We start from the raw sequence: 24139 nt of genomic DNA on the forward strand, positions 1-24139 counted from the left end.
AGGCCTCCAAACAGTAGCCAGGATTTTGGGTTGAGACTGCAAAGGGAGCTGGGAAGGGCAAGTAATAAGGGTAATGTCACAATTGTAATGGGGGACTTCAATATGCAAGGGGATTGGGAAAATCAGGTTGGTGTTGGATCACAAGGGAGGGAATCTGATGAATGCCTACGAGATGGCTTTTTAGAGCAGCTTGTGTTTGGGCCTACTAGGGGAACAGCTATCTTAGATTGACTGTCGTGTAATAACCCAGATCTTATTCGGGAGCTTAATGTAAAGGAACCCTTAGGAGATAGTGATCATAATATGATTGAATTCATACTGCAATTTGTGAAGGAGAAGCATAAGTCACATGTATTAATACTGCAATGGAATAAAGGAAATTACAGTGGCATGAGAGAGAAGCTTGCCGAGGCGGATTAGAGGAGGATACTGGCGGGGATGACGGCAGAGCAGAGATGGCTGAAGTTTTGGGGAACAGTTCACAAGGCACAGGATAGATATATTCCACAGAAGTAGTTGTTCTCAAATGGCAGGGGTAGGCAACTGTGGCTGACACAGGAAGTTAATGACTGCATAAAAGCCAAGGAAAGAGTATATAAGGTAGCAAAAGTGATTGGGAAGTTGGATGTTTAGGAAGCTTTTAAAATCCAACAAGTGTAACTATAAAAGCTAAAAGAAGGAAAAAGATTAAATATGAGGGCGACACACATAAGAATTGCTGGTGAACACAGCAGGCCAGGCAGCATCTATAGGAAGAGATACAGTCGAAATTTCCAGCTGAAACCCTTTGTCAGGACGAACTGAAAGAAGAGATAGTAAGAGATTTGAAAGTGGGAGGGGGAGGGACTTGAAATTCCAGCATCTGCAGATTTCCTCGTGTTTGCATTTTTAAATATGAGGGCAAAATAGCCTATAATATAAAGCAAAATACTAAAAGCTTTTTTAGTTATATGAGGAGTAAAAGGGAGGTGAGAGTTGATAGTGAACCACTGATAAATGATGCTGGTGAGGTAGTAGTGGGGGACAAAGAAATGGGAGATGAACTTACTGAGTACTTTACATCAGTCTTCACTGTGGAAGACACCAGCAGAGTATCAGGTCCACGAGTGTCAGGGAGCACAGTGAGTGCCATTGCTATTACAAAGGAATAAGTGCAAGGCAAACTGAAAAGTCTTTAGGTGGATAAGTCATCTGGATCAGATGGACTACATCCCAGCGTCCTGAGAGAGGTTGCTGAAGAGATAATAGATGCATTGGTCAGGATCTTTCAAGATCACTTGATTCTTGCAAAGTCCTGGAGAACTGGAAAATTGTAAATGTCACACCCCACTCTTTAAGAAGGGAAGAAGGCAAAAGAAAGGAAATTACAGGCCTTCTAGCCTAACCTCAATGGTTGGGAAAGTGTTGGAGTCTATTATTAAGGATGACGTTTCGAGGTACTTGGAGACTAATGATAAAATGTCAAAGTCAGCATGGTTTCTGTGAAGGGAAATCTTGCTTGACAAATTTGTTAGAATTCTTCTAGGAAGTAACAAGTAGGGTGGACAAAGGAGAGGCAGTGGATGTCACTTACTTAGACTTTCAGAAGGCATTTGATAAGGTGCCACACATGAGGCTGCTGAACATGTTAAAATCCTTTGGCATTACAGGAAAGATATGAAAGATATGGCATAGATAGAGGAATGGCTGACAGACAGGAGGCAGCGAGTGGAATAAAAGATAGGTGGGGAGATTGGTGATAACTGTGACGAGAATACACATAAATTAAGATGTTTGCTGGCCTGGGATAGCATCAGTGGCATCAGCAGTTGGTCTGCCACCTGTCCTCAGGGGAAGGAGAGATAAGGAACAATGAAGCAGCATCTGGAGATGTGTAATGAAGGGACGGGAGAGAGAGCTGTCTAGAGCGGCTCCCCCTTTGAACCCTGAACTGTTTGAAGTGATGGACAGGCGATCTGGAGATGTGTAATGAAGGGACGGGAGAGAGAGCTGTCTGGAGCGGCTCCCCCTTTGAACCCTGAACTGTTTGAAGTGATGGACAGGCGATACCCCAGCAGGGGGATAAAAAGGGACAGGTTCGCTAAGGCAGGACACACACGACACCCAAGGTAACGAGACCCTGGAAGCGGTGCGCCTCTCACGAGTCGGTGGGAAGTACTGGACCTTAAACGCACAGGGTGGAAAGGTACGATCAGCGGGAACCCGGTGTGTGTCCACCCTCGCTTGGGTGCCGGGTTCACTGCAGAGGATCGACCGCATCTGCAGGAGGGGTCACAGTCGGTGACCTCAGGTGACATCACAAAGGACCTACCCGAAAGCTGCTTGTGAGCCATATCACCGGTCTGTGAGTGGAAGCCATTTCTGAATGATCAGTCGTTCTCGTTCTCTCTCTCCCTCCCCCCACGTTGTCCATCGCCATGGCAACGATTACTGCGAACTGAACTAAATTGAACTGGACTTTTGTGTCACTTTGAAATTGGTCATTTACCCCTAGACAACGATAGAGCTTGATTGACCCTGTTATCTTAATTCTGTGCACATGTGTGTTTATCATTGCTGAACTGTTGCATTTATTATCCTTGCGATTACTGTGTTGCTTGTTTCTTTAATAAAACTTTCTTAGTTCTAGTAATCCAGACTCCAACTGAGTGATCCATTTCTGCTGGGTTGGCAACCCAGTTACGGGGTACGTAACATAACCTACTGAATGCTGAAAGGACTAGATAAGCTGGATGTGGAGAGGATGTTTCCTATGGTGGGACCAGAACTAGAGGGAACAGCCTTAAAATTTAGGGGCAACCTTTTAAAACAGAGGAAAGGAGGATTTTTTTTTAAGCCAGAGAGTAGTGAATCTGTGGAATGCTCTGCCACAGACTGAAGTGGAGGCAATGTCCATGGGTATATTTAAAGCAGAAGTTGAGAGTTTCCTGATTGGTCAGGATATCAAAGTATATGGCGAGAAGGCAGGTGTATGGGATTGAATGGAATCTGGGATCAGCCATGATGGAAGGGTGGAGCAGACTTGATGGGCTGAATGGCCTAATTCTGGTCGTGTCTTATGGACTCACTTTCAAGGACTCTACAACTCATGTTCTCAGTATTAATTAATTAATGCTTTTTAGAATATATTTGTACAGTTGTCTCGCACAGTGGTTGCTTGACAGTCTTGTGCGTAGCTTTCATTGACATTATCGTATTTCTTTGTTCTACTATGAATGCCTGCAAGAAAATAAATCATAGGGCAGAATATGGTGAGATATATACATACTTTGATAATAAATTTACTTTTACCTTTTGATACAAAACAAAAGATGGCAGCTATAGGACAAAAATATGTAAGCCGAGAAGCGTGTAAAATGGTCCATGTAGCAATGGCTCTGGGTAAATAGGAGCCATGCTTCTAATCTGATATTGACAAACGCAGTGTGGAGTTGAAAAATATGCCGGATCAGCATTTTATCTTGCTTTCATACCAGACGTTCAACAGTGAAGTTGTTCACTTTTGTATGGAAGCAAAAAAACAACTGTGCTTCTCTTAAGTTTTATTTTGTGTGAAAGGAACTTGGTTTCTGGATTCAATTCTTTGTTCCATTAGTAGACAAAGGCTAAGTGAAATTTTAGTTCCTCCATCTTGCTATCAAATTATAAACTTTTCCTAGGACCATAAGTGATATAATTGTCCTTTTTTAGTGCAACTTAAACATTAAGCCTTCCTCTTCATTTAAGGAGGTGGAGATACATGAATTAATATACTTCAAAAACAGTTTTAAAATAATAAATCACATTTTCATGAAGCAGAACTTTCAGTTTTTTTTAAATCAGGAAGGTATAATTTCCTCTGCATTCCTTGAATTCTTTTGCAGCTTTTATACTATTGAACATATTGATTTTTTAAAATAATCTTTGATAAGGACCCCATCCCTCAGGACATGCTCTCTTGTCATTGTACCAGCAAGGAGGTGGTTCAGGAGCTTGAAGACATACACCAATATTTCAGGAACAGCTTCTTCCCCTCCACCAGATTTCTGAATGAACAATGAGCTCAAGAAAACTACTAGTACTTTCCACACTTTTTGCACTACTTATTTAATTTAATTTTCTTTTGTTATATATCATTCTTATTGTCATTTATAAAATTTTATGTATTGTAATGTACTGGTAAAAACAATCATGACATATGCCAGTGATATACAATCTATTTCTGATTCTGATATTGTTCTGCTGCTATTTTAGTAACTGTCTCATTTTTGTAAACAACTAGCTCCCAATACAATTACATTTTGCTTGTGATCGATTCTGAGCAGCTATTGCTATAATGGCCTCATGCATACATTTCCGATAAAATGATTTGTCATTTTGTTTGTATTCATACTTGTGCCAAACCTCAAGGGTATATTTTCTCTCTTCATAGATCATAAGGGCACAGTACAGATCCTTCAGCCCATGATGTTGTGCCAACCTTTTAACCTGCTCTAAATTTAACCATTTCCTCCAATCTTTTTCACCCTTGTGCTTATTAAGTGGCCCTAATGTATCCGCCTCTACTACCATCCTTGACAGCGCAATCCATGCACCTACCACTCTTTGTGTAAAAAAAACTTACCTTTAATCCCCCGCCCCCCGCCCCCTCCAATGTTTCCCTCCAAACACCAAAATGATGCCCCCTCATAGTAGCCATTTCTGCCCTGGGAAAATGTCTCTGGTTGTCCACTTGATCAATGTCTCTAGCCATCTTGCACACCTCCATCAAATCTCCTCTCATCCTCCTTTGCTCCGAAGTGAAAAGCCCTAGCTCACTCAACCTATCCTCATAAGACATACACTCCGATCCAGGCAACATCCTGGTAAATCTCCTCTGCACCTACCCTAAAGCTTCCAAATCCTTTTATAATGAGGCAACCAGAACTGAACACAATATTCCAAGCATGGTATAACCAGGATTTTACAGAGTTTCAACATTACCTCATGGCTCCTGAACTCAACCCCCCATCTAATCGCCAACATGCCATACAACTTAACCAACCTATAAACCTGTGCATGGCAGCTTTGAAGGATCTACAGACGTGGAGCACATGACCCCTCTGTTCCTCCACACTGCTAACAATTTTGCAATCAACCCTGTATTCTCCTTTCAAATTCAAATTTCCTTCCAAAGGGAATTACTTCACACTTTTCTGTGTTGAACTCCATTTGCCACTTCCCAGCCCAGCTCAGCTCAGCTCAGGATCCTGTCAATGTCCCGTTGTAATTATTCTTCCTCTGTTTCTGTTTAAAAGGTGCTCCTATTACTTCTTTACACTTCTGGTAAATGGTAACCAGTTTGTCCTCTCTACAATTTGGTGACTGTTTTATAAGGCCAGTTTTATATGTAGACATGGTAGCCATGATACCAGTCAATTTGATCATTTGTGCTCCAAATTCACCTGTCTGGACTCAATATTTTTTTTACAGCTTTGTCAGGAAGAAATCCATTCTTTTTAACGTTCCAGGGAATATCATCACATTTTATGTAATCTCTCCATGAAAATAAACACATGGACCCTGGCCACAAATCCATTGAAAACATAATACTTTCAAAGACAATTTATCTTCGTTAAGATTAACAGTCCAGAGCAATGCACAATATTCTTGAACCGTTCTCACTCCACTTTATATCCTACTGTCTAGTTATAGCCTAACATTTTATTAGCATTTTAAATTATTTTCTGCACTTGACTAATATCCTTTCTCAATCTGCGTGCACGGGTCCCTAAATCTCTTTACCTCCATTGTTCCCATTTAACTAATACAACAGTCCTTTTTCAGTTCAGGCTAGATAATGTAAAAACATTACTTCTTTCCAATTGGATATTCACCTCCAACTCCTTCTACACACACACACACACAAAATGCTGGTGAATGCAGCAGGCCAGGCAGCATCTATAGGAAGAGGTGCAGTCGACGTTTTGGGCCGGGACCCTTCGTCAGGACTAACTGAAAGAAGAGATAGTAAGAGATTTGAAAGTGGGAGGGGAGGGGGAGATTCGACTGTACCCCTTCCTATAGATGCTGCCTGGCCTGCTGCGTTCACCAGCAATTTTTGTGTGTGTTGCTTGAACTTCCAGCATCTGCAGATTTCCTCGTGTCTCCAACTCCTTCTGATTTTTTTCACCTAGTCTATTCCATTTTGCATCTTGACATCATTTTGTGTTCCCATGTTGTTCCTTGCATCTCGCCCAGTTGCCTAAATCACATTTTTCCTGGTTCCTTTATAGCTTTTTATTTATGTTTTATGTTATTTTTCAACTCTTGAAAACAACTGGGTTACTTTTATGCGCTAAGCCCATTCTCCTTATGATATTTCTGTAGCCATCCCATAACATCAAATTCTTTTGTGAACATATCACTTTGTTTATTTCTGATTTAATTGGTAAAAGTTTGACCAGTTTTGCCATCAACCATCCTTATCTTAAGGTGTTACCAACAAAAAAAATCGAGAATCTTAATGATTGTGTTAAGTTGCAAAGAACAGCTATGAAAAACGCCTTCAACCCAGATTGCACCAGAATGACCAGGATACATACTTGCTCACCTGATGCATTTTCAGTGCTACCAATATGAGAATGCTGGTCCAGCACTTGTTTAACAGCTACAGAAAGTAAGCAGTTCTCCACAGCACTAAAGGATGCTTTGAAATTCCAATTAAGGGAAGTGCTGCAGAGCTCTCCAGTCTGTTTTCACTGTAAACAAACTAACAAGTACTTTTACTCATCAGAGCAGCAATGTTTCTTCAAGTTTGATTTATCAAGCTAATCATCACAAAAACTTGTGTCATTTTGAATATCAGCCCCTTGGAGACCCACATAGTATAATAATAATAAGGAAGTTCACCTTTTACCTGGGGAACACAGCCAGAAGAGCAGGCACCACCATTGAAGCAGAATGGAGAGCAGCAGGAGGAAGATAAGGATGAGCTCAAGATGGAAAGTAGCATTATGAGGATCAAACAAAAGTGCTAGGATTATGTGCTTCACTGAAGAAAGAAGGCTATAGATGGCCATGCCATCAATGACACAATATATAACTAGAACCACTTCAGCCCATTCGCAGCATTCATGGAACTAACTCCATTTTAATTCCAAATGACAGGCGAAAACATTTCATCAAATGATATCAACAGGCAGACGAAGTTAAAATAAAGTCTTATTTTAAGACCAATTTTTGTATTTGACACAGCATAAACAACAGGCAACAAGTATGCTGAAACATCCAGATTGTACGGATTATAATTATTAAATCTATAAAGATCACATAATTCTAGACCACAGTAATTGCAATCAATGAGCAGATGGCTTTGCTACATTGGGATAAAGTCTTGTTAGTATGGAATCTTTTACCACATCCATCAATATGGCTGCTCAATCAACAATGAATGCATAATCACTGAAATATGATCCTCCAATAAATCTACATGTTTCACCTTAATAAAAGGATTCATGATTTTCCCTTAAAATAATTGCTCCTGTTGTTGTTGGCTAATAACATATGGGTATTTCATCCTTGTTAACCAATCACATGTGCTGTGCTTGGGTTGGGCTGACTGTGCATTCTAACTTGAGTTGGGTTCGGCCATGCTGTCCAAGTCCTGATACTCCTCTTCTTCCTTCCTGATGGTAGTGGGTCAGGAGATAGTGGGATAGATGGCAGGAATCCTCAGCAATGCTTCAGGTCCTTTGTATATAACACTCCCAGTCAATGTCACAAACAGGGGAGAGATCCAGGTGACCTGCTCTGCAGTTTTTTACTACCCTCTGTAGGGTCTTGAAGCCTTGCAGCTTCTGGACCATACAATGATGGAGTCAGACATGACACTCTTGATGATGTACCTGTAGAAAGTTGTTAGAATATGTTATGTGCTTTGTATGATATATGTAATGTGGCCACACTGTGGTCCAGAGGAAAAATGGGGGGGGCAGGGAGCCTTGCACATCTCAATCCCCTAAAAGTGTAGATGCTGCTGTATCTTCTTGACTAATGAGAAGGTGCTGTGGGTTCAGTTTAGATTAACCGTGATGGGCGCTCCAAGGGACTTTGTGCTCTTCACTCTCTCCGTGGCAGAGCCATGCAATGGAGAGTGGTCATCCAGTGCCTTCCTAATGTCTACAATCATCCCTTTTGTCGTGTCCATGTTGTTCTCACACCATTCGACAAGCCCCTCTACCTCCTCTCCGTATGCCGATTCATCATTGTTGCTGATCACATGTCATCAGCAAATCTGATGCAGTTTGAGCTGGATCTGGCAGTACAGTCATGAGTCAGCAGCATGAACAGCAACAGGCTTAACACTCAGCCTTGAGGGGGCACCAAGGCTCAGTGGAATGGAGGTTGAGATATTGCTGCCACTCAGACTGACTAGGATGTTTCTGTCAAGAATTCTAAGATCAAGTTACAGACAGAGGTGTTGAGGTCCAACAAGGACAAGCTTACCCATCAGCCTGAGGGATGATCATGTTAAACACTGTGTTACTAGTCGCTCAAAAGTATTTCATGAGTGTTGAGGTCAGTGCCACTGGGCGCTAATTGTTTAGGCCAGTTACTTACTCTCTTGGCCACCAGAATGATGGTGGCTGCCCTGAAGCTGCAGGGACAGTGGACTGTTGCAAAGAGACGTTAAAGTTGTCTGTTAAGACCTCTGCTAGCTGGGCCGCACAATCCCTCAGCACCTGACCCCCCCATCTCTGCTTGGGTTTGCCCTGGCTATGATCCTCCTCACCTCAGCTGTGGCTAGAAGGGTGCCTGTTTCATAGGGGAAGGATGTCTTTCCTCAATGTCACATCATTCATTGCGTCAAATCGTGCAGATAGCTCTACAGCACCATCTGGGACCTCCAAGCCAAAAATGGTTTCTTTATTGTTGCTGGTGACTTCAATCATGCCAACTTAAAAACAGTCTTACAAAGTTCTACCAGCATGCCAGCTTTGCAACCAGAGGAGAGAATATATTAGACCTGCACTATACTGACCTTTGTGGAGCCTCCAAGGCTGCCTCCCTGCTGCCCCGGCACTCCCCCCCACCCCACCTCTCACCTTGAATACTCAGACTACACATTCGTTTTGCGAATCCCTGTATACAGACCACTGGTTAAACAAGTCGAACCAGTTTATGTGGAGATCAGGATCTGGGCAGAAGTTGCCACCTCAGCACTGTAGGACTATTCCAAATGCATAGATTGGATCATATTCAGGGAAGGAGCTACCTATGATCATCACATCAATATTGATGTGGGTTTGTATAGTTAAGTTCTCGTAGACACATACTCATCCACCCAGGTTTTAGTGAAGTCAGTGACAACTATAGTGTACCCATTCAGATTCAAAGATGAGTCCCTGAATACAGTCCAGTCCACCGATTCAAAGCCACTGCACCTCCCTTGTCCTTACCTTCATAGCGCTCGCAACTAGTTCTGCAGACTTCAGTCTCTGCCTAAATTCAGAGAGTAGGAGGACAGCCAGGTGATTAGACTTTCCAAAGTGTGGGCATGGGGTAGTACAGCCAGGTGATTAGACTTTCCAAAGTGTGGGCTTGATAATGTTGTAACAATTGATAATAATTTGAGACTTTTTCAAGCTAGACTGGTTAAAATCCCCCAAAATGACGAGGAAGGCATCAGGGTGCGCTGATTGATGCCTGTTGATTACATCACTCTGTATGTCTAGACCCAATTTTACACTGGCCTGAGGTGGGACATACACCATTACCAAGATAATCACTGAAATCTCCTGTGGCCGATAAAAGGATGACACTTGATCGCGAGATGTTCCAGACCTGGTAAGCAGGAATGGGACAGCACCGTTAAGTTTGTACATCATAAGGAGTTGGTCATAAAGCATACTCCACCTCCTCTACTTTTGAAAGATTCAATAGTCCTATCTTGGCGTGTTTATTGAACCCAACAAGCTGCATCGCTGCATCCAGAATGAAGGGTGTTAACCACGATTCCGTGAAATAAAAAACACAACTGTTCCTAAAGTCCCTCTGGTGCAGCAATCTAGTTCTGAGAGCTTCGATTTTATTTATCAGAGACTGTACGTTTGCCAGCAAGATGGTCGGTATTGGGAGCGGAAAGCCATGCTTCCTTAAATAAACTTTTAAACCAGTGTGGTATCCTCTCTTCTGCTGTTTAAAAGGGGAATCGTGCCAGCAACCAGGGTCCAGCTGAGTTCCATTGATTTTAAGTAGCGATAGACTTCTAATCACCATAAAACGATGTTGCTAACTGTACAGACCTTAGATGTAGATATGGTCCTCAGCTGTAGCAGACAGAAATGAGAAATTTGATAGTTTCTATCAGAGCTGCTTACACAAGTCACCTCCTTGACTGTCCCCCAGAAGCGTTTCTGTCTGTTCAAAAGGAGATTAGACCTTCTAGCTGGATGGCCAAGTCTGGAATGGTGTCCTGTTTCTGTCAGGACAAGTATGTAGTAGTCCCTCATCTCCTGCTGGCTCAGACACAGATACAAGTAATCCAGCATATTTTCTAGCCTTCCGATGTTAGCGAATAGTTGGTGGGAGCATGGGCCTGCAGGGATCTGCTTTAAGTCTCACGTGCCTACCACGCTTCTGCTTCTTCAAGTAACTGTAGTAGACCTTTACTGTGTCATACTGTTCTATGTTTAAAATACTTTAAACAGGAATGTTGAAAATTAATATTCCCACATTAACCATTACCTGCGTAAATTTAACTGAATTCAGCATAAGCCAGAAATTCAACCGGGCCAAGCATCAAATGAACAATGAAATTTTGGAAAGAGACAGGAGAAGTCAAAATAATTAGTATTAACAGCTCATTGCATAAGTTTCTTTCTACATTTAATTTAAAAACAGTACTGTTGATATTAATTCTAATACCGTAGAGAAAAATGAAGCCACAGTTCTAAATCCCTCAGGCAATATTCAATATTCTAAACTGGGCTGAAATACTTAGATAAAAATAGATACATTATTGATGCACTCCGAGTGGAACTTACATCAAGTTTTTTTAATGTTCAAAACCATGGAAAATGCATTCATGGGTAAACTTATTTTTCCATTATAACTACCTTTGTAATGGAAGCCACATTACATTTTACACCTGTAAGTGCACTCGTGCGATGCAAGTGCTTATTGTTAATGTACTGTATTTACTGGAATTGTACCCTTATTCTTGAATTGTGCCTGAAAGCAACATCTGATTTTGCTAGTTCCCCTTCCCCATTCCCCACCTTTTTTTCTGATGTCTTCCCCCTTCATTTCCAGTCCTGAAGAATGGTCTCGACCTGAAATGTCAACTGTTTATTCATTTCCATAGATGCTGCCTGACCTGAATTCCCCCCAGTGTTTTGTGTGTGTATCTGATTTTTATACACAGTTGAGTAGTACATTACATATTTGCTACCCTTCAATTAATCTATACATACAAAGGATGTCCTTCATCAAACATTATTTACTTATTTTAAAGCTAGTTTGCAGTATTCTGTATAGTCGATTGATTTAACTCATTACCTCAATATTTAATGGTTAATTCTGGGACTGGGTAGCTTGTTAGTACATACCCTTCAAAAATAACATTGGTATACTTTGTAGCAAGATGCCTTGTAGGAAAGAAAGTAGGAAGTAAAATGACAGAAAGGAGTAGTCTAGACTATTTTCTTGAAACCTGACAAATATTGCTGACAATTCAGTGCCAAAAAGGTTAACATAATTTGTTAAACCTACGTATAAAGACAGGAATATAAAGGTTGACCATTGGAATAATGTTCTAAGTTGCATCTATTTCAATGCAAGAGTATTGTAAGGCAAATGAGCTTAGAGCATGGATTAGCATGTAGAATCAAGACATCATAGCCTTTAATGAGACATGGCGGCAGGAGGGGCAGGAGTGACAGCTCAATGCTCTGGGGTTCTGTTGTGTTAGACATCATAGAGCGGCAGGGATTAAAGAGGGAGATGTTGCATTTCTAGTCGGGGGAAATGTCACACCAGTGCTTAGACAGAATAGACTGGAGGTCTCGTCTACTGAGGCCAAATGGGTGGAACTGAGGAATAAGAATGGAAGGACCACATGAGATTAATAAACCACCCAATAGTCAACAAGATTTACAGGAACAAATTTGTAAAGAGATAACAGAAAGTTGCAAGAAAAATAATACTATGATAGTTGGTGATTTTAACTTCCCACCTATTGAGTGGGACTCCCTACAGTAAAAGGGCTGGATGGGATAGAATACAGTATGTCAAATTTGTTCAGGAGAGTTTCCTTAATCAATATTTAGAGGTCCCAAGTAGAGAGTGCAATATTCGATCTACTATTAGAAAACAAGACAGGCAGGTGATAGAAGTGTCTGTAGGGGTTAGTAATTATAACTTGGATTATAATTTTGGATTTAGTGATCATAATTTCATTAGTTTCAAGATAATTATGGAGAAGGATAATACTGATCCTTGAGTTGAGATTCTAAATCAGAGAAAGGCCAAGTTTGATGGCATCAGAAAGGATTTGGCAAGTGTGCATTGGTTTTTCTGGCAAAGGCATGCTTGGTAAGTGGTAAGCCTTCAAAAGGGAAACTTTGAGAGCACAACTTTTGTGTGTTTCTGTCGGAATAAAGGACAAGGCTGACAGGTTTAGGGAACCTTGGTTTTTGAGAAATACTGAGGCCTGCTAGTTAAGAAAGTGGTGCATAGCACATTTACACAGCAAGTAACAAATGAGGGACTTGAGGAGTATAAGAAATGCATGAAAATACTTAAGAGAAAAATCAGGAGGGCTAAAAGAAGGCATGAGGTTGTCTAGCAGATGAGGCATAGGAGAATCCCAAGGGCTTCTATAGGTATCTTGAGTAAAAGGTCAGCAAGGGACAAAATTGGTTCTCTTGAAGATCAGTGTGATCATTTAAGCATGGAGCCGAAAGAGATGGGGGAGATCTTAAATATATTTACTCGGGAGACAGACAGAGTCTACAGAACTAAGGTAAAACAGCAATGAGATCATGGACCATATACGGAATACAGAGGAGGAGGTGCTTGCTGTTCTGAGGCAGATTAAGGCATACAAACCCCCAGGGCCTGACAAAGAGTTCTCTTGTTCCTTGTGTGGGAGGCTCGTGCAGAAATTGCAACGGCCTTATCAGAGTTATTTAAAGAATCCTAAGCCATGGATGAGGTGCCAGAGGATTGGAGGATAGCTAATATTGTCCCATTATTCAAGAAAGGCTCTCAAAATAAGATGGGAAATTACAGGCCAGTCAGCCTGACGTCAGTAGTAGGTAAGTAATTGAAAAGCGTTCTCAGGTGCCAGATATACTGTACAAGTACTTGAATAGACAGAGCCTGATTAGTGATGTTCAGCATAGCTTTGTGCGTGGTAGGTCGTGTCTAGCCAATCATACAGTTTTTGTTAAGGAAATTACCAGGAACGTTGATGAAGGCAAGGCGGTGCATGGACTTTAGCAAGTCCTTTGACAAGGTCCCACATGTGAGGTTAGTTAAGAAGGTTCAGTCACTTGGCATTCAAGATGAGGCAGTAAATTGGATTAGATGCTGCTGAAGAATCTCAGCCTGAAACGTCCATTGTACTGTTTTCCACAGATGCTGCTGGCCTGCTGAATTCCTCCAGCACCTTGTGTGTTGCTTGAATTTCCAGCATCCACAGATTTTCTCTTGTTTGAAATTGGATTAGATATTGGCTTTGCGGGAGAAGCCAGAGAGTGGTAGTAGATAGCTGTCTCTCTGACTGGAAGCCTGTAACTAGTGGAGTGCCACAGGGATCTGTGTTGTTTCCATTGTTGTTTACCATTTATATCAATGATCTAGATGATAATGTGGTTAACCGGATCAGCAAATTTGCAAATGACACCAAAATTGGGGGGGGGGGGGTGCGGAGAGCAGTGAACAGCAAGGAAGCCTATCAAAGTTTGCAGCGGGATCTAGACCGGCTGGAAAAATGGGATGAAAAATGGCGGATGAAATTTAATGCACACAAGTGTGAGGTGTTGCACTTTGTGAGGACAAACTAAGGTAGGACATACAGAGTGAATGGTCAGGAACTGAGCAGTCTGAGCAGAACAAAGGGAATACAGATCCATAACTCCTTGAAAGTGGTGTCACAGTTAGACTGGGTCATAAGCAAAGCTTTTGGCACATTGGCCTTCATAAATCGAAATATTGAGTACAAGAGTGTGATATTCTGTCGAAATTGTATAGGATGATGGTGAGGCCTAATTTGGAGTACTGTGTGCAGCTCTGGTCACCTACCTAAAGGAAAGATATCAGTAAGGTTGAAATAAGTTACAGAAAATTCAAGGATGCTGCTGGAACTTGTGGACCTGGTTTATAGGGAAAGGTTGAATAGGTTTCAATTTTATCCGCTGGAGTGTAGAAAAATGAGGGGAGATTTGATAGAGATATACAAGATTATGAGGGGTATAAATAGGGTAAATGCAATCAGGCTTTTCCAACTGTGGTTGGGTAAGACTAGAACTAGAGGTCATAGTTTAAGGGTGAAAAGAGAAATATTTAAGAGGAACATGAGGGGCAACTTCTTCACTCAGAGGATGGTGAAAGTGTGCAATGAGCCAGCAGCAGAACTGGTGGATGTAGCTTACATTTAAATATTCAAGAGAAGTTTTTATAAGTACTTGGATGGGAAGGGTATGATGCAGGTGCAGGTCAATGGGATAAGTCAGAATAATAGTTCAGCACTGACTAGATGCACCAAAGGGCCTACTTCTATGCTGTAGAGCTCGATGGTTCTATGACAACGCCATTGTTTCTAATGGCATCTGTTTCTTTGTGCAGCTGTGTTCTTAATTCACTAGAACGTTTCAATAAAAGTATTCAAGGAATTTTGTTTTCTTCAGATTTCTGTAAATAGAATAGATGTTTCCTTATATAAAAAAAGCTATGTGTGATGTAGGTCATTTATTAAAGAAAAAACACAGCTAAACAAGTCAGCAAAAGGTTGAACAATGATCAAAAGGAAAACAGCTAATGCTGCAAACTAAATTAAAACAAGATACACTGAACAGAACTTGATTTGGTGAAATAATAGCTATTGCATACTTAAACATTCATGTGTTTTGTGCAACAAGAGTTAAGAACTGGCAGGAGATCAGATGCCGGTTCACATCAGAAAGCTAAGTGCAAGTGAGTAGTTTTTACTAGGTGTACTTAATTTTTAAAGATAATTTCTAGCTTTTAAGATAAATTTCATATTATTTTATTTTAAGTCATTAAAAATGTTAAATCATTCATGTAAAACGTCTCTGATCATGAGACATCTATTAGCAGTTCAAATGCCTTTGACACTGAGGCCTCGAGATCAACTGCCTGAGGCCGAGTCACGATTAAAATGCACACTACTTACCCATACATATTTTCCAGTGTCACGCTGTTTTAACAGAATTTTAAAATTATTCACCCAGGATTGTTCATTATCAGCTATCCATCTAGCATACAGCAATAAAATAACAAGCAGAACAGACAAAGAAGAATCGGTGGATGTTGCGAACCTGGATTTTCAGAAGGCCTTTGACAAGGTGCCACTCATGAGGCTGCTTAACAAGTTAAGAGCCCATGGTATTATGGGAAAGATTCTAGCATGGATACAGCATTGGCAGGAGGCAAACAGTGGGAATAAAGGGCGCCTTTTCCAGTTGGCTGCCAGTGACTAGTGGTGTTCCACAGGGGTCTTGTTAGGACTGCATCTTTTTAATGATATGGATGATGGAATTCATGGCTTTGTGACCAAGTTTGCAGACAGGTGGATAGGTGGAGGGGCAGCTAGTTTTGTGGAAGTAGAGAGGCTACAGAAGGGCTCAGTCAGATAAGTAGAATGGGCAAAGAAATGGGAGATGGAATACAGTGTCAGGAAGTGTATGGTCATGCTCTTTGGTAGAAGAAATAAAAGTGTAGACTATTTCCTAAACGTAGAGAAAATTCAAAAATCTTAGGTGCAAAGGGACTTGGGAGTCCTTGTGCAGGATTCCCTGAAGGTTCAGTTGCAGGTTGAGTCGATGCTGAGGAAGGCAAGTATGAAATTAGCATTCATTTTGAGGTCTGAAAATATAAAGCAAGGATGTAATGTTGAAGCTTTATAAAGCACGGCTGAGGTCTCACTTAGTGTACTGTGAGCAGTTTTCAGCCCCTCATCTAAGAAAGAATGTGCTGAAATTGGAGAGTGTTCAAAGGAGGTTCACAAAAATGATTTTAGATTGAAAGGCTTGTCATATGAGGAGTGTTTGATGGTTCTGGGCCTCTACTCACTGGAATTCAGAAGAATGAGAGGTGACCACATTGAAACCAACTGAATATTGAAGGGCCTCGATAGAGTAGATACGGAGAGGATGTTTCCTATGGTGGGGGAGTCTAAGACCAGAGCCTCAGAATAGACGGAACAGACTCAAGGGGCCAAATGGCCTAATTCTGCTCCTGTATCTTATGGTCTTATGAAGTACAATCTGATCTTATGGGTGTAATTAACCACAAATATAGCTGAGAACACTGATATGGATGCACTTCAGAGACGTAACCATGTAAAGTACTACAGATGGTGAAATCACATCTGTGACTTTCAAGGCTTGCAGTGAACAACTCCACTTTTGGATGCAAGTTTCCACAGATTTGATGTTATGGCCTCCAGTTTCCTTTTATTGCTACAAAACTCTTGCTATTATCACCAGGTGAAGTGCCTGTTACAGCTGACTTTCCAATGCCATGATATCACTCTAGAGAGCAAAAGTCGAACAGCTGCCTTTGGTTAAAGACAAAACTGAAACAAAATTGCATTGCTGAAAAGTCAATGGTTCTAATGCTGCCAATAAACCACTTTCAATATCAAACGTTGACATTTTACGCACAAATGTATGTGTATTCCAGTGGTTTGGCATGCGCAACCTTCACTGATGACAATTAATGAACTGGCAGGAGCTGAATGACATCCAGAGTCAAGAATCTTGGTCCGACCATCATTAGACAACAAAGATTTTGCTTCCGGAATACTTTTGGGTGCACCTTATGGATTTTGGGTTGCTGATCATGAAATTCACCATGAACTTTTCCTATCATGCAACATTTTTATGAAATTGCCTGCATTTATTATTTAAATTCATAAATCACGTCAATTAAAATATTACCCACAATGTAAGCTGAGAAGTTTTCCATCTTGTCCAGAGAGGCCTGGGCATGCTTAGGTAGGGTAGATGCTGCATGGCAGGACAGGTTTTAGAAAGGCTATTAAAGGATCACTCACACATCATTCTATGCATTGTGTTTACATGTGTACTGGTTTGTGATCACGTTGATACACATGCTCTACATGCATAGCATATTGTGTGCATTCATTATAATAAAGTAATTGTATTTTCAGGAGTATCTGTGATAGCAAAATGTCTCACCAATGTTGCAACAGCTATGATACGCTGTTATATTTGTGGCAAGTATATGCTTAAATCTCAAAAGATGGAGCATGACTCCTCTTATTAAGAAAGCCTATGAGTTCTAATTTGGGTTCTAAAATTGGCGACCAAGACAAAGCCTGGGTTCCTTACATTTGTTGCACAACATGCACTGTTGATCTTAGAGCTTGGCCCAGAGGTACTCTAAAGTCTGCATGATGATAGCCTTTCAGTACCAAAGTCAGCAAACACATGGAGTCTAGAGGAGGCAGACAAAGATGCCATGATGCATGAGCCAAGAATGAAAAACGACACTGATACTGATACAGACATTGAACCCTTTATGTCAAGTGAGCCTCATCTGACTACTCAAACTGAGTTAAGTGATCTGGTCAGAGACTTGGGTTTGTCAAAGGCAAAAGCAGAATTACTGTAAGGATGAAATCTGTTGTCACCAGGCATATGGGTATGTGCCTCATGAGTATCCTCCATGTGCTTTGGTTGGTTCCCATGTCACAGAGGTATGATATCTTGTGAATGTTGATAGGACAACTGGCCACTTTAACTTCCCCTGGTGTGCAAGTGAGTGGTGCAACTTAGAAAGAGTTGGTGGAAATATGGGAAGAATAAAATGCAATTACTGTAGGATTTGAGTAAATGCGTGCTTGATGTTTGCATGAGCTTGATGGGCCGAAGAACCAGTGCCCCTGATTTAAGACCTTATGACTCTCGTCTTTTGAGCAACACCTTCATGTAATGAATAAAACTTTGATTTCATCCCTTAGCTAATTTTATATCCATGTTGCTCCTTTTCACTTTTACTCAAATGCACAAATAAAATTTTTGAATCAACTAAATATCTCTGCCTCCCTCTTTAACTAAGTTTTGAATCACTCATCCTAATATCCTAGCAGTGCTGATTTGGAAGAAAGCTGTCAAAGATCTAGTGACACAAAAGACTGTAAAAGCTGTAATCTGGAGTGAAAAAAGTACTGTTGGGGAAACTCAGCAGATCAAGCAGCATCTGTGAAGGCAGAAGGTTAGTTAAAATTTTAGGTCAAGACATTATAATAGGACATGATATAAAGATGTAGAGTTTTAACTGAAAACATCGACTATTCCTCTGTCTCTGTAGTAGTAGCAGCCAAGGTCACAGTTTGTTTATTACAACAAGCACCTGGTAATTTTTGTGGATGAGCTTCACCTGCATCAGTATCGGTATCGGTTTCAATCAGAATACAGTTTAGAGTGGACCATAAGATATCGGATCAGTTAAAGAAACCACTGGTATTCAGAAATGATGCTATAAAGCTAAGAAGGCAATTACACTGAAGCGATCCAGAATTAAAATGAGAAATTAAATAGCATAATTTTCTGAAATCATTTTGCAGAGCACAGATTAGAATGCAATTACAGAAACTGCTAAGGTATCATAAGTTGCAAAAATGAAATTCTAAAATTACTATGATTTTTAAATATTTATCTGATGGAGAGACATACAATTTTTAAAAAGGTGATCAGGTTATTAAATACTTAAATGCCCTAATTCATGATGAAAAAAGCTGAAATATAGCACAAGCAACAATGTGCAACACTTTCACAGCATTTTTTTTTATAGTTTCACTCATTGCTACCCAAAGTTCTCATCTATTAGCGGAATTACTGAAGATTACTTTGGGACAGATTGTAAGGTCATTTAATCTCTAGTGAATCATCATCAGCAACTTTCAGGCTTCCGCATTTGATTTTACATGTCTGTACCTCAGTAGTTGCTGCTATATTTCATCCATTAGAATAGTAAGCACTGATAGCTTCAAAATTACTTCATTCCAAAAATTTAAGCCAAGTATTTTCATCTTTGGCAAGGTATTAATTTACTAGTTACACTCCTGTGAACTGCTTTGGGTATATGACTATTTTAAAGTTACAATATAAATGCAATGTATTGTGATTGTTCAATGTGACACTTTTTCTTCAAGATCTTAACTGGCGTTTAACTGCTTTACCCAAATAATTGCTGAATTCTAAAAGAAACAGAAAAAAATTGGTTACTGCAGGACTTCATACCTGATTCATCTGTAATTTTGTTTGCTTGCATTTCTTCCGTATCTTCGTCAGACATCTCCATTTCTTCTTCACGACGAATACTCATTAGCTCATCATTATGGATGTTACGAATTTCCTGTAGAATTGGAAAAAAGCTACTGATTGATTTCAAAAGGAACATCACATAAGTAGAACTGGCCGTTATTCCAATGGCATTTATTTGCCATCTACTTTTCACATGTATGCTTAAATTTCAGAGGCTTCCATAAGCAGCAAGGGAACAATCTTCCAAATATTTGCTATTTGAAAAAAAAAATTGTGTTTGAAACCTGAAAATTGCAGAACACAATTTGTGAACACATAAGCAAAATAACTGAATGATTTTAGAAGATGACAAATGTAACACAAATCTGTCTATAAATGCCTGTAATTTTAAAAGGAAGAACGTGTAAAAGTTTAAGATAGAGTAATAATGAAACAAGTAGGCAAGAATGGTTTAGGTCATATTGAAGGGGTTAATGAAACAGAGATCCCATATTATTTGTAGTCAAGGTAAGATTGGTAAAATTCAATCTTCCTGAAAACCAGTTATACGATTCTTACAATCTACCACATAATGAATTGCTTGTTTGTTCTTTAGAAAAGTGAACAGATAATCCCTTTCCTTAACTTTTGAATGTTCCTCTTTATTAGCCCTGAGCAGTATATAATCACCTTTGCTTTGTCTTCTTATTAGCTTTAAGTCTAACTGTAAACAGTCAGCAGTCCTTCAGCATTTGGGCTCGACTCCACATGGGCTTACCGCACATTCCTTTGGTCTAAAAATTCAATTTACCCTATTTCTTCCGAGTGAAACACTTCAAACATGGCGGATGTAAATGTTATTGAAAATCTACTTACCTTTGGAGGCCCGGTCATTATAGAGGAACACAAGGTGAAAGCCCAAGAATTGAGTGGAATGAGACACACCTTACTTACTAAGGTCAATTTATCCACCATAAATTCTACCCTTGAACTCTTTTAGAAATTTGTTCAATTTGTACTCACCAATTTTCTGCAGAGGTGGGAGGGATGACTGGAACAGTGTTAATTAAGGATTAAATACTTTTACAGATGTGGTACCTCTACATTTAAAATTTTGGGCTAACAATGACAAATAAGAGGCAGCTATTTTTTCTTAAAGGAAAATATGACAAAGAATACCAATGAACATAAACTGTATCGTCTCCCACCATGTAATTGTGGATGAACCAAAATGTATTAACTTACCTTAGTTGTAAAAACCCTCATGAATAAAGTGGGTAGAAATTTATTCTTGATGCTTGCAGTAAATGCATAATATCAACTTTATCAGGCATTGTATACATTATGCATCTAATGCAATATTGCATGTTTAGCACAAGCAACCAAGGACAATTTTTCAACCTACTGTATTATTAATTCCAAGTGACTGTATGGAAAACAAAATAATTTACTTTTGAAATTATATTTAATAATATTTTAATGTCACTCCAATTTACAATGCAAGAAAAAATGCTAGCACAGTATGTTAGCAGAGTGACTGACAGTTGTAAAATAGATTTGAATAAAATATATTCTACTAAGCCAAAACTTCTTTCTTTGAAGTAAAAAAGTTATATTAGTTTTAATATAATTTCTAATGTCCCTGAGACAGGTGCGTAAATGAGCAAACTTGGAAGGGCTTAATGATAGCACAGTGGCCAGAAAGGTATCCAATTCCTCCAGCAATAATATGCTTAGGTTGGCTAAAATATTTTTACCGATTGTTCCCATCCCACCCACAGATAAACCAGATTATGTTCTGTTTGCAAAAATTTAGACACTCTCTTGAAATTGTATATGCACACTGAAAAATGATAGAATTAGAAAATTACTAACCTCTGCTTGTTTTCGCCACATATGCAGATTCTTGCGTTGAGCTTTTGAGAAATGGTCCCACGCCTTTTGCTTGGAGGCAGAGTGGAAAACGGAGACAATCTGCTCAACTTTGGTGAACAAAGGAGTCAAACAACCCAGTTTATGGTCCCACCAGGCATTAAGTGAGGAGTAGAGAAGTAAAAGAGGAAGGGAGTCAGCAGGCAAGCAGGCTATCATGATCAGTGCACTTCTGTGATCAGTGTTAAGTGACCCGAACACATACTTACTTTGCAGAACTTTGTAGGTGAGTACGTACCTTCTTCAGGTTCAATGCCCACTGTTTTTACAATTTTAAAAATATATATATATTATATCTCTAAACATTAAGAATCAAACTTACACTGTTCTACTAAGAAAACAGCTCTTTAAAATAGAATGACATGAGCTGGAATCGTTTCTTATAATCATGATTTGACTTTCACTACAATGTTGTAACTTCAGTTGAACAAAAGCAGCTGGACTTTTACCAATTATTAATTTTCTGCGTTGTCAGCAAAATCTGCATACATCTAATAACTTACATTAAATGATATTTTATACAGAACTCAAAGCAGTGAAGAAAAATAAAATCTATCCTACTACCATAGAAAATAAGAAAAGATAACCATACATGGGGGAGGGGTTTAGGAAACTAAAGTGACTTTTGAAAGTCGAAACTGCTCAACTCTTAGGCACCAGTAATACACTGGAGCAGACGGCAAAACCAGCAGGATGGTTTAAGACTGAAGTAACGTAGGAAGTGCTGAGGACATGAAGATTCTGTAAGGAAGTGTTGAGATCCATTTGGAAACACCTGGATTTAATTTACAAGCATATATTTTGTTTCAAGTGAAACCATATAAATCTATGTATTCTATACTCTTCCACTCTCTTTAACTCCTCAGATCATGCACAGCATTAAGGGTGGGAAGAAAAGCTGCTCAAAATCCTTGGTGCCACTGCTGCTGTTAAATGCTTCCAAAGTTGCATTCAAGAATACCTGAGGTAACATTGCTCTAATTTATCCTCTCCTACCAGAAGTACGCTTTACTATGCACTGAGATCCAGTGATATTTGAACATCCACTAGGATAGAAATAGTAAAGTTTGGAAAATGGAAGTTAATTCATTGTTCATTTATTGAAAATTTACTGCCAACATATATTTTGACCTCATGATCATTCCTCTTCCTAAAAAACAATATTGATGGATTGAGATTAATTTTGATATAATTGCAAAACAAATAAAGAGGGAAGATGGATCAAAGAATAGCACATCGATTGATAGCTGAAGAAACAAACGATGTGGAATACAATTCATAAAGGGATACTATGTACAAATCTGGTCACTATATTAAGCAGTCACTTGGTATATTTAAAGTGGAAGTTGATAAGCACTTAATTAGTAAGGTCATCAAAAGTTACAGGAAGAAGGGAGGAGAAAGTGCTTGAGAGAGAAAATTAATCAGCCATGATCAAATTGCTGAGCAGGTTTGATAGGTCAAATGGCCTAATTCTGCTTCAATCTTATGATCTTGTGATTTACTCCAGAGAAGAGAAAGTTGAAGTGAGAAATTAATCAATATGTAATATATAATAAAAAATTGAACCTGATGAAGAGATCTGGGATTCCAATTATTGTTTGGAGGCACAGTTTTATAGATGCTGAGATACATCCTAGGATGACACACATACATAAGCTGTGTCAGAGAGAAAGGCTGCAGACGTGAAGGTGAAAAACACATCAAGAAAGAAAGGGATTAATATTTCAGGAAGTAAGCATCAAATAGAATATTTGATTTCATTTAAAATATCTAAAGGTATAAAGTGAAAATTTTGTTGGTGATTGTACATTGTTTAATTCTACCAGTAGTGCCTTATTTAAAGCAGCATTTGATGTCTGTCTACATCAACACCTAGATAAAAATCAAAGTTGGCTGATAAGTAATATGCAATGTTCATTCTATACAAGTACTCTGGAATGATCATCCATATCCTTTTGATATTCAATGATACAACCTACATTATATCAAATTCTGCACCTTTGTACTGAGTGCAAGAGAGGACTGGATGTAGATTACTTAACAGCAAGTGGCCCACTTTGCAATCCCATAAAGCTTTTTATTACAATCCATTAGGCACATGACAGCCTTGATAGAATGCTCTCCACTTGGCTGGATGAGTGCAAATGCAATAACACCCAAATGGAATGATAACATCTAGGGCATCCAATGCAGTTAACTTAAATATTCATTCTTTCTACCATCAATATTCTACCCTGCAATCAGTAGCATCAATAAGTTGTATTGCATTAACACACTGAGGTGACCAGTTTTGTTGTCCAGATCAAGATCCCACACCTTGCAAATTTAACAGCATTAAACACAAGTTCAATAATAGCTAAAGGGAACTTTCAGCTAATTAATGAGTACAGTTTCCATTAAATAAGTATGCCGGATAGTAACCAGAAATGGTTAAAAATTGCATTTACTGACAAATTTCGTTATTTTCATGAGCAGAATTTAAACTGCATTATCCCCATCTTTTCTTACATATTGAATACTTCACCATGGGTAAGTTTAAAGCAGTATACTACAGATTTGCATTCTCAGAAATATGGAAGATATGACAAAGGCTATTCTCAAATGAGGAGCGATGCATACAATGGTGGAACCTAAAACTGGTTCAGTGGGTAGGAGAAAATAGGTTGGAAGAGTGAGAATGCTGGATGACAGGAATGGGAGGAGATTTCATTATAACTGGTATAAAC

General features: G+C 39.5%; 1 protein-coding gene across 10 annotated transcripts in view; it reads right to left on the reverse strand.

The window, feature by feature from the left end:
• The window catches only part of LOC134352982 (ecto-NOX disulfide-thiol exchanger 2-like), a 265715-nt gene that overhangs the window by 21345 nt on the left and 220231 nt on the right, over positions 1 to 24139 (reverse strand). For all 10 annotated transcript variants that reach the window (XM_063060707.1, XM_063060703.1, XM_063060704.1 and 7 more), the window contains 2 exons: positions 21354 to 21460; positions 19476 to 19590 (listed from right to left, as the gene is read on the reverse strand). In XM_063060707.1, coding sequence (XP_062916777.1) covers positions 19476 to 19590; positions 21354 to 21460 — 222 coding nt within the window. The remainder of the gene's footprint in view (positions 1 to 19475; positions 19591 to 21353; positions 21461 to 24139) is intronic.

Source organism: Mobula hypostoma, chromosome 10, assembly GCF_963921235.1.
Source record: "Mobula hypostoma chromosome 10, sMobHyp1.1, whole genome shotgun sequence".
Lineage (NCBI taxonomy): Eukaryota > Metazoa > Chordata > Chondrichthyes > Myliobatiformes > Myliobatidae > Mobula > Mobula hypostoma.